General features: G+C 38.7%; 1 protein-coding gene across 1 annotated transcript in view; it reads right to left on the bottom strand.

Annotated features, from left to right (window-relative positions):
• LOC122645106 (THO complex subunit 1-like) overlaps positions 1-8,048 on the bottom strand; it is an 82,666-nt gene extending 74,618 nt beyond the window's left edge. Inside the window, exons 1-2 of the mRNA XM_043838452.1 lie at positions 7,934-8,048; positions 453-536 (exon numbers count right to left, since the gene is read on the bottom strand). Coding sequence (XP_043694387.1) covers positions 453-536; positions 7,934-8,035 — 186 coding nt within the window. The 5' untranslated portion in view covers positions 8,036-8,048. The remainder of the gene's footprint in view (positions 1-452; positions 537-7,933) is intronic.
• Between the last annotated feature and the right edge of the window lie 4,106 nt (positions 8,049-12,154).

Below are 12,154 nucleotides of genomic sequence, written 5' to 3'. Positions count from 1 at the left end.
CGATGTTCTTAGGCTGGTTTGAAAGCCTAAACTGAACTGTCTCACCACTCAATGCTGCTAAATTCCATCACTATTCTACCTCTTTTTTTTTTCAATAACAACAGAACTATATTACAAATAGAAAAGAAACAGAGAAGATATATGAAAGCTCCCACAACAGGGAAAGGCAAAAAAAAAAGATAAAACCCTAGCAACAAACAAAAACCACACGACTGAAAACCCAACAGAACCTGACCCACAAAATAGTCAACTGTCCTATCCTCTTGCCCCCAACTCCCCCCCCCCCAAAAAAAAAGAACAGCGGATAAACAAAAAACATACTATACGGTAAATTCATGATGTAAAAGGATTTATCAAAGAACAAGACTCAAGTATTTGGTCCTAAGTCATGCCGAGTAACATAAGGATATTTCAATTTCATATAAAAATGAAGCAATTAAGTCTGCAAAGACCTGAGGCTTTATAGCATCTTGCACTGTTTGCAAAGCAAAACTTGCAGGTGGTCCAGGTTGCACTATTGCAGTTCGAAATATTTCCTGAGGCAAAGAAACAAGATATGAGAGGAAAAAAAAAAGGCCAATCAAAGAAAAAGGAAACAAAGACCAAAAAGACGAACAACATAATGCAATACGTCCATTACAGATGAATAAGAACATCGAACATTCCCTTCAAAAGCCACATAACTTTAAGAGAACTTGCCATATCCAGTTGTGTATAAAAAGAGAGAATAAACCATGTAAAATGATTACTCACTAGCAATGAGGCAGGTAATCCAAGTGGAATTCTACTAAATCCTTTACCTCGTTAATAAATAACATCACAGCCAAGATGGGGCACCATTACACCTGGGATGATTTGGAGAGGAGTCATAAGGAAACCTCCAAGGTCTGGACATTTTAATCCAAGAAACTCAAAAACTGGTAAAGGAACATAAAAATCCAAGCTACAGATTTTTTTATCCAAATCTATGTCACTCTTCCACAGCCACTTTTGACCCTTCCATCCCAGACCTCTTTTCCTCAAGCTAGAGACTCTCAGCCTCAAATCATCAGGGAAGACTTTAAAACACAACCTCAAAATTCTCACAAGGTTTTGCCAATAATGCTGTGTCTTATCTAGGGGTGCAACCCGGCCAGACCATAGCCCAACCCTGGGTTCCCTTAGCTCAGTGACGGATTCAATCTAACACAATAGTAGATTTCAGAATCCTACCAACAGGATAGTAGAAGTGCACAACCACCAGAACAAAGTCTGCGATATCTCTCAAACCATAATTCTGATCAGCCCAAAATTACTAACTGTTGAATTATTTATCCACCCGCGTCCCCTTTGGATAGTCCACCGTGTTAGATCTCTTGTATAATATACATATTGCTTCCTCTCTTTCCTACAAGGTCGGTCTTTTAGAGTAAACGGTTCCAACACTAACAATACTAGGTCTCCCTAGGTCCTTCAACTCCTCAAAGTTCGACTCTAATCCAATGGTTGGATCGGGGGATAAAGGAGGGAAACCAAAATAATAACTATGGTTCCAGATTTAGATACTAGGCTGTATCTTCATATCAACACAGCAGATCATCATCATGTTAGAGTTTATGTATTAGGGGTACTTTAGTCCTAGTTTATTGTAAGTCATATTGAGTTGTAATTCATCTTTTGTTACTTTTTACCTTTTACCTCCATAGGGAAGCATATGTAATTCCAAGGATAATATTAATGAATCAAATAGATGAGAGTAGAACATAAGCTACACACCACGATTTCTCCCATCTCTCTTCTTCTTCCTTCCTCTCTTCTTCTTCCTACCTCTCTTCTCCTTCCTCTCTTCTTAGCTAATACTCCTTGTTCCCTACTAGAATCAATCCATACCTAGTTTCTAACTTGGTATCAGAACTGGTTTGCGAGTCGACTAAGCTAATTTTTTTTCTACACCTCTCTTTGGAAACCTAGAAAGATGGAGGGTTCCACTAGAGGCTATACTATGTAAGATACTATACATAGAAGATTCAATAAAGTTCTATTCTCCAAAACAAGACCTAATGGAGAGACTTTGGGGGCTGTAGAGGTCGAATGAAGCCCTAGAAGTTCCAGCAAAGTTACTGCCAGCACCTCCACTCTTGCTTTCGATTCTCCCTCATCACACTATCTTTTGGAATGAGACCTTTCTTGTTAGAATCGTCCAGGGGTTCTCTTTCAAACCCCTAGGGATTCGATTGGTGAGATGGCATGGTTTGGGAGTACAACTCATTCTCTTACAGCTTCACAGGTAACACCAGATTCTGGTTTTTTTTTTTGGTGAATAAATAATCTATTACCAAAGCCCAAGGGGGGCGAGAGGAAGAAAGGGAGGATATACAAAGGAAAGAGGGGGGGAGAAAGAAACAAGCCCTGAACCAAACTAAGAGGGGGTATGGGGCCGTAAAAGAGCACTATCTAAACCCTAGGAATCAACAATATGCCTGTTCCCTGGGGAGTCCAAAAAGGCCTTGTGAGGGAGGAAACTCAACTTTGAGGAGACATTCGAAGAGATGGCTTTCCAAATCAAGTCGAAAGACCGAGAATTGGAGGTCCATCTCCTAAGGTTCCTCTCCATCCATATGTGATAAAGGGCGGCGCCAAACACAAGCTTGCCGATAGTGTCACAAATAGAGCATCCAGAGAAAGTCATGACCAGCCAAAGCCCCTCTCTAGCGAAGGGGAGGGGTCTCCTGCTACGAGGCCAAATAAACGATAGGGCTTTTTTCCAGATGGTAGAGGTGAAGGGGCAAGCAAAGAATAGGCGGTCAATGTCTTCAAAACCACTCCAACAAATGATACAAAAAGGGGGGACAGGGATTCTTCGGTGGAGGAGGAAGGCCTGGATCGGAAGGCAAAGGTTAAGGGCTCTCCAGGCTAAGAAGCTATGGCGAGGGATGTGGCCTTTGAACCAGTCTAGCTTGTGCCAAAGGACAGTAGGGACTTGGGTCCTAAGAAAGTTTCAGGCGGATCTAAAGCTGAAAAGGCCGTTTGAGGAGGGGAGCCTGTTGAAGTACTGTTCATGTGACACTGTTCACGTGAACAGTGATTTGATTAATATGTGTATCTTCTATTTTCCTAGTCCTAGTTGGAGTCCTAGTTTCTAATTATGTTAAGTCCTAATTCTACTGTGAGTTGTTAGTCTTAGTTTCAGTTTGAGTTGTTAGTTCTAGTTCTTTTCCTATTGTAACTTGGAATCCTATCATGATTAGGAATTCCTAATCTGATTAGGAGTTCCCCTTTCTATTGTAATTTGAGATTATAAATACAAGAATTATGAGGGAGACTGATAAGTAAAACAGTTCTCTCCTCTTCCTCGTCTTCTTCTCTTTCTCTTTTCTTCTCTCTAGAGTAACTGGTTACAGGTCCTAGGTTTTCTACAGAGCCAAATAACCTTGTCCGCATGAGATGGGGGGGAGGAGGGAGCCAGATTCTGGTTTGACTACTTGTTTCATCTACAATGACTTATGGTTTGGTGAATAGTTGTTTGAAGAGTCACATTGTTTGAGTATTATTAGTTGTTATGGAATGAAGCTAAGGTGTAGAAGGTGTCTTTTACTTAGCTATCTTCAAGAAATTGCTGTTCATTTGTTTGTTGGTTTGTTTCTCTGGGTGGAGTGTACTTGGAATGCAATAGATGATGATTTCCAGTTATGAAATGGTGTGGAATGTCTCATATGGATCCTTGAGTTGTCTTAAGATGTTGTTACCCTTTGAAGGGTTTATTGAGTGGAGTTCTTCATGTTTGGAGCTTTGTTTTCCTTGTTGGAATTTTTTTTTTCGAAGTGGGACAGTGTATTTGGGTTGAGAATATACTCCCCATTTGACTTTGGGTGTTATCCCCATTTTGAATTTTGTAAGCATTTCTAGGATCAGTGAATCGACAAGGGTTGTTTGGAGAAGTTTTTCCCGAGAAGAATTGTCTTTGTTTGGATAGAGCGTGTACTCCCCATTGGGTTTGGGTATCTTCCCCACTTTTTCATGTATTCTTACATTATGTCAGTTGTTGGAAGAAGAGGCCAAGTTCCACCCCAAGGGAATGACATGGATAGATTCAGCTGTGGCAATGGGAAATCTGGACAAACACGAGAGAGATGTTGGATACTTTATAAGTTGTCCCCTTGGTATGCATGGCAGTGGGAGAGGGGGAGCCAGAGCACGCAATATGATGACTGAGGTTGAACCTATGGGATCTCCATATGAACTACAGATAGACACAAGATCTCTCACTCAGGATGATATTACAGCATTTCGCAGGGTTTTGTCATATCTAGATAGCTCTACTTCTACACCTGCAGTGCCAGATTCAGCAGCTTCTACTTTACAGGCTTTTAAATCTGCTCCTTCTACTGCTTCTACGTGGGTCATTGACTTTGGAGCTACTGACCATATGACCGGCATATCCCAGAGCTATGACTCCTACTCTATCTGTTCTGGTAAGGAAAAGGTTAGGGTTGCTGATGGTTCCCTTTCTTCTGTTTCTGGTAAGGGTATTGTCCGTATCACTTCTTCTATCTCCCTTGACTCCATTCTTTTCATGTTCCTCAGTTTAACACTAAACTCTTATATCTGTGAGCCACCTAACCAAATCCTTGAATTGTTGTCACTTTTTTTCCATCTCATTGTGTTTTTCAGGATTTGGTGACAAAGAGGATTATTAGCAATGGACGTGAGAAAAAGGGACTCTACCTTCTTGATCCAGGAACATCCCCTCTACCAACTGCTCAATCCTACGTGTGTAAGCGTAGTAACAACAGTGTCATTGACTTGGTGATGTTGTGGCATCAATGTTTGGGTCACCCTTCTTTTAGTGTTATAAGAAAAAAAATTACCACTTGTTTTCTTCTATTCCTTTTTCCCATGTACTTTAGTGTGAACCATGTTTGTTTGCTAAACATTGTCGTTCTCTTTATCCTTAGCATGGCAATAGTCCATCAATCCCTTTCATATTGTGCATATTGATGTTTGGGGACCTTCTCCCACTACTGTATTTGGTTATTGTTATTTCATTTCCATTGTTGATGATTATTCCCAGTATTCTTGGAATTTTTTGCTAAAACATAAGAGCGATGTCTATGATGCCTTTAAAAATTTCTATCAACTGGTCTTAACTCAATTTGAAACTAAAATCAAAATAGTTCATTCTGATAATGGGGGAGAGTACATGTATGGGGGCTCCAACAGTTTTTTACTGACAATGGCATCATTCATCAGGTTCCCTGTGTTGACACCCCTCAACAGAATGGGGTGGCTGAGAGGAAAAATCACCATTTGTTGGAGGTCACTAAGAGTCTCCTCTTTGGCATGCATGTTCCTAAGACTTTTTGGTTTGATGCCCTTCTTGTTGCTGCCTTCCTAATTAATTGGATGCCAACTCAGCTCCTTAGATCAAAATCACCTCTGGAAACTCTCACCTCAGGCTCCTGCTTTTTCTCTTCCTCCTAAGTGTTTGGGTATGTCTGCTATGCCCATGTCAATAAATCAGTCCGTACAAAACTTGACCCCAAAGCACTCAAACGTCTTTTCCTTGGCTATTCCTCCTCTACTAAAGGGTATAAATACTACCACTCTTCCTCTCGAAGGCAACTTCTCTCCAAAGATGTCACCTTCTTTGAGTATATTTATTTCTTTTCTCCTCATCAGCATCCTCTTCAAGAGGAGACTAATGGAAGTGAATAGGTTGCTGATGTCATTCCTTTGCCTACCTCCACCTCCCCATTCCAAATTGACATTGGGAAATACAAAGAAGTGGATGTTGTTGATATTGATACTCATTCAGGTATTGATGTTAGCAATGAAAAAGAGTTAATTGTGTACAAAAGAGGTAAATGCTTGAAGGGAAAGGGAAAGAAGACCTGCCAAGAGTCCTCTTTGGATCTACATTCTAAGCTCCACCTTCCTCAGTCAGGTAACATGTTTTCTCCTCCCTCTAAGTTAGATCTTCCCATTGCTATTCGAAAGGAGAACAGAGCGTATTAATCCCATAGCCAAGTTTGTTTCCTATGATGCTATTTCTCCCACAGGTATTGTTTTTTCTACTACTCTCTCCTCTTCTTCCATTCCCAAGAATGTAACGGCGGCTATGTCTGACCCTGTGGAAGAAGGCCATGTCTAAGGAAATGATGGCCCTTGAGAAGAGTCGTACTTGGATTAGTTAATCTTCCTAGGAAGAGAGTTCTTGTTGGATGCAGATGGGTCTACACAATTAAGAACCAAGCAAATGATACTGAAGAAAGATAAAAGGCTCGTTTGGTGGCCAAAGGGTACAGTCAGATGTATGGCAATGACTACCTAGAGACATTTGCTCCTGTGCCCAAGCACAACTCAATCAAAGTTCTCCTATTAGTGGCAGCCAATAGAGACTGGCCGTTATATTAATTAGATGTAAAGAATGTCTTTCTCCATGGTGACCTAGAAGAAGAAGTGTATATGCAGCCTCCACCTAGTTTTAAATTTCCCTCAGCTGAAGGGAAGGTCTCAAGCAGTCTCCTAAGGCTTGGTTTGAGCGATTTAGACAGGGAATCCTAAGGAATGGGTATTCTCAGAGTCAGACTGATCACACCTTATTTATCCGGAGAGGTAATGGCACTGTCACAGCTCTTATTGTTTATATTGATGCCATGGTAGTAACTGGGAATGACCAAGCCGAGACAAATAGATTGAAGTTATACTTGACCCAATAGTATGAGATTAAAGATCTTGGACTCTTGAAGTACTTCTTGGGAATTTAAGTGTCAAGATCAAATAAAGGAATCAATATTTGCCAAAGAAAGTTTGTGTTGGACTTGTTCAAAGGAACATGAATGTTGGGTTGTAAACCAACAAACTCTCCAATTGATCAAAATCACAAGCTTATAAAAGATTGTGGTCCTCCTCTTATAGATGCAGGAAAGTATCAGATATTGGTTGGAAAACTAATCTACCTCTCTTTGACTCGGCCAGACATTACTTATGCAGTTGGAATGGTGAGCCAATTTATGCATGCCCCCTAGCGAGCTTTTTGAAGCTTGTACTCCATCCAGGACAACTGATGTGGTGTATTCTTTCTGAAAACAGGAATTCCACTCTAATCATGTTGAATGGATCCATTGATCCACAGGAGTCCAGCCAAAATATTGAGTGTTTAAGGATGCTTTTGAAACTACACGAAGGGGGACATCTTATTAAGTGAAATGCATGGAATTAATGCTTTTATGTACTAGTCTTTAACTTAGCCTGGTAAATTCTATTATTTTTAGTAAATCCAATTCCCATATGCTTGACAACTTTGATCTTTACTATTTTTCATTAAGTTGTGATTCACTTGACTTTACTATTTGTAGTGGGGGTGTTTTTGATGAAGCCTAATATTTGCAAATTCTACAAACTCTCTACTGTTTAAGGTTTGCATTCATAGAACCAGCATCTAAGACATATTTCAATAAACATATATAATTCAAGGCATGCTTTTCAGCACAAAAGATCTGGAATTCCAACAATTCCATTACTGAGCCCATCCAAATACCAAATTATCAAAAATTCCACTTCTAAAACTGAGCCCCACCAAATACCAAATTATCAAAAATTCCACCTCTAAGCGACACCAGCCAATATACTCTTCCACTCTCCGCAAACTATACTTCATTTCAACTCGCCAATTTCAAATATACAGAGCTTAAGCAAACGAAACAGATGCAGAAGAACTAAAAGAGGAGTTTAAGTTTCAAAAGGCAACAGACAGTAGTTGTCACACTGGAATATATAATCAGATTTCAACCTAATGAGGAACCGAGGTTCTAACGTATTGGAGAACCAAGAAAATCCATTGACCCAGAATCCAAAATTTTGTTTTCCTTTCTTTTTCTTTAGCTTTTCGGTTGCTTCCTATATTCGAAAGAGGATATCTATATACACAGAGAAAAGAGAATAGATTGCTTACAAGAACCCGGTCTCTATCTGCGTGGCTGGAAATGTGAACGGGCGTTCGCTCCTTCTGATGCTGGTGAAGAAGAATTCGAAGTCCCTGAGGAGCTTCCGCCATTAGACAGAAACAGAGATGCCGAGAGTCTTTGGGCTCAAAATATGCTTTGAGTTCGTTTTAAATGGATCGTTTGTCGTTCTGGTGGCGGCTGACCCAGACCCGGTCCCTAATTCGGGGTCATTGAAATAACTTGACCCCTCCTTTTAAGGGAGTGTCTAAATGACACTATTATAGGGGTATTTTAAACGTGACACTTTCTTTTAATTGTCTTTTGTTTTATTCTCAAAAGGTTTTTAAAGTAAGGGTACCAAGGGTTTTCAAAAATAAAGAAATCTTATAATAATAAAATTGAAAAAGAACAAGAGAAAAACGAGCTTTCCCCATGCAGTTGTTATTGTCGTTGTTGTTGTATCATCATCGACTTGGCGATCAACCCGTTCTCTCATTCAAATTGTCGTTCATGTTCTCAACAAACGCCTCGGTCTCCACATCAACGTCGGGCTCTCATATGTCATTCCATTCATCGCCTTCGTTCTTCATTGTATGGTTGGAGGAGGCTTTGCTTGCTACCCTCCTTCTCAGATGGCCAAGCTCAGGGATCCCACCTTCTGTCTGCAAACTAATCCCCTCTCTTTTTGTTGGTTATGTACGTAGAGGAAGAAGAACACAGATGGAATCTATTTTCAAAATTAAAGTCACTAGGACCTGCATGATAACACTTCTATTTTTCTATTACTCTCTTTTTTTGTTCCTCGAAACAAAAAAAATAAGAGAAATATGTTTGTTAATACCGGTTCATTTTTTTTGTTCCTGGGAATGAACCGGGACAAAAAATTGCTGAAAAATAAAAAAAAGAAGCTCCAATTTGAAGCTTCTTTGTCCTAAATATAGAAGGAAGAAATAAGGTGGGAGTTGCTCTTTAATGAGCACATTATTAATTTGATGGGTAAAGTAGTAATTTCATGTTCAAAATAAAACAACACATCCAATGCAACTTCAACTACCACTACCATCGATGCCGCCACCACTTCCACCACTACTGCCACCTCTACCACCACCACCTCCACCTCCATCATCACCACCACCACCTCTGTCGCCGCCACCACTACCACCACCACCACCACCGTCGCCACCGCCACCACTACCACCATCGACGCCACTAGCACCACTATTGCCACCTCTACCACCACCACCATCACCGGCACCACTACTTCCACCGTCGTCGCCACCACTACCACCTCCACCACCTCCACCAACACCGGCACCAAATTTTTTGGTATTTAATAGCATTTTTTAATAAAAGTTCTAGAAACATAAATGATTGTGCATGACAAAGTCGTTTCTGTTTATTTTCTAGCCAAAAAATAAAAATTATTAGGCATTATCAAAAGTGTTTTTTTTTTTTGCCCAAAGAAATATGGCCGAGTAACAAAAATACAAAAAGTCACTTTTGGAATAGAATCATGTCCCAAACACAGAAGTGTTATCATGCATGCCCTAGATGAATTTCTTATTCCTGGAATTTGTTTCAACTGATGAAACCAAACAATTTCAATTCTTGAACAAAAAGCTATTTGTTGACTCTTTTTTTTGGTAAGAGCTATTTGTTGACTTATTTCACAAAATAAATGAAACTTTGAAAGCAAAATTACACAAAAGAAAACCATAACCTTTTAAAAACTATTTTTTGGAGTACTTGAGCACAAACAATGCTAAATAGGTGTAACATATGACGATGAAATTACTTTAAAAAAAAAAACCCAAGTTCCTTCATCTATCAAAAAGATTCTAATTGGATAGATATCTTTAAACATCACAATTTTATTTTTTTTTAAATCTCATTTGGATCAAGGCAATTCACATAGCATTTTTAAATCATGACAAGCATAATGGTATGGTATGATTTAAGATCACATACATCATCAATAACTACAGAAATATTATAATTGGAAGGATAAGATACAACCATGATGTTTTAATTATTTTTAAATATTTGATTTGGGTCGTGATCGACCATTTATTTAGTATTAAATCATGATTAACATAGTGGTAAAACTTGATCTAAGATCATATAATCATAAGATTTCAAAGACTACAATTAGAACGATATAATTCAACCATCGTATTTTGGCATTTTAGACATTTGATTTGCATCATGACTATTATCTAGCATTATTAACCATAACAAATATTATGGTAAAATATGATACATGATCAAATATCATAAGAAGCATCCAATCATTTGATTAATATATTAATTACAAGATGTAAGATCAAATGCTTTTAACAATACAATTATAAATCGACCTTTACCAGTGCATTTGTCATGATTTATAATGCTAAATGAATGGTCATAATATAAATCAAAGGTCTAAAATACCAAAATACGATGGTTGAATTATATCCTTATTTCTAATTGTAATCTTTTGAAATCTTGTGATAGTCTGATCTTTAGATCAAATTTTACCATTGTATTTGTTATGAATTAAAATAGCAAGTGAATGGTTTGGTCTAACTTTCCATATAGATGTTTGCTTGATGACACTCCCATCAATTGAAATATCCACTTCTTGATATATATTGGAGACGATATCAATTGAACTAGTCATACGTATGTTTTTTTCAACAAGAAGTACGAGTTAGTAATCATCAAAAATATATTTATTATATAATATCTCAACACATTGTATCGTAATCTGACATGTACCCATTCATGGTTTGACTAGCTCCCATTGGAATCATATTTGGAGTTATATTATGAGTCCTAGACCTAATCTAGATAACAACTTTACACTTTCTTCATTCTTTCTCTTCCAAGAGGAAGAGGTTTCCTTGAGAAGTAAATCCATATTCTCATACTCATATGTTTGTTTATGGATTTAAGACGTGAAAATGTTTATTAAATGGTGAGGTTCAATTTTGAACCGAATAAAACCGATGAGAATCGATCCACAATTGAATTGATTATACATACTAAACTGGAATGAAAAAAGAAACGGTTGTCCTTGACATTCTATACTAGTGTTTTATAGTGGATTTACAACATGTAAGTTGATTTAAATGATTTTAATTTCTTAAGTCAAATTTGGGGCTAGAGTCGTGGTTCAAGCCCAACATTATACAATGGGCTTCAAAAGTAGGTTTGTTCACAATTGGGCCTAGAATTGTGTTAGGTACTTGATCGATACGCCAAAAGCTCTAGAGCTACCTGACATTGGTATCAAAGTTGGGTACCATGTCACGGGTTTGAGTCACGACAAATGGCTACCTGGAGTAGAGTGAAGGTTGTTAAGAAAGGGCTACCTAGCGCCGGGTAAAAACCCTAGAGCAGAGTGGAGCTGCTTGAAAAGGGCTACCTACGGTCAGAGTGAAAGCTGCCTAGAGTGAGAGTCACCAAGGACAACAGTTGCGGAAACATGGTGGTCTGTTATGTGCCTAGTAGAGCCCACTCTAGTATATGGCACACTAGATTAAACCAGCTTAGTATGAGATAGGTTGAAGGGCTTGATTTAACGTGTTCCATCAGCTCTAGAGCTTTTGGCATATCGGTCAAGTACCTAACAAATTGTTAATTCAAGATGGTAAGAAAATGCAAGCGTACATGTAAAAATTGTTTAACTATAAGGTTTGGGCAAGAGATCTCTACTTGGTCGCATGTCTCTACACAAGCGTCTGGGCCAATGGGTGAGCACGCCTGGGTAATTACACAGGGGCAAAGGTGTCATCTCACAATGCTATGTGAGAGGGTGTAGGAAACACCACCAAGTAGAGTTCTTTTTCCCATAAGTTTTTTTTATGGACCGAGTTTCCCTCCACCCACTGTTAATAGGATCCCATTCACTGTGGGGGTAGGAGAGGGCGGGAGAAGGCATCACGGGGGTCTTTTTGGAAAAACTAAAACTCTATTGGGGTTTGTGAACCATAGGATGTTTGGTGAACCGTCCTCTATGGGTGGAGGAAAACTTTATCATTTTTTGTTTATTTTTATTTTTATTATTATTAATAATTAATAATTGGTTTCCATTTGGGATATTAGAATAGTAGAACCGTTTGATAAACAATACTATTTTGATTTCTTCCCTTTACCCCCTTGAATCGAATGGAACCAAAACTAACTGATTAAAACACCCATACCTCACAAGATAGTGTAATTAACTCCAAAACATACCAGATTTAATT

This window comes from Telopea speciosissima, chromosome 11 (assembly GCF_018873765.1).
Source record: "Telopea speciosissima isolate NSW1024214 ecotype Mountain lineage chromosome 11, Tspe_v1, whole genome shotgun sequence".
Classification (NCBI taxonomy): Eukaryota; Viridiplantae; Streptophyta; class Magnoliopsida; order Proteales; family Proteaceae; genus Telopea; species Telopea speciosissima.
This window is presented reverse-complemented; position numbering and strand designations above follow the sequence as displayed.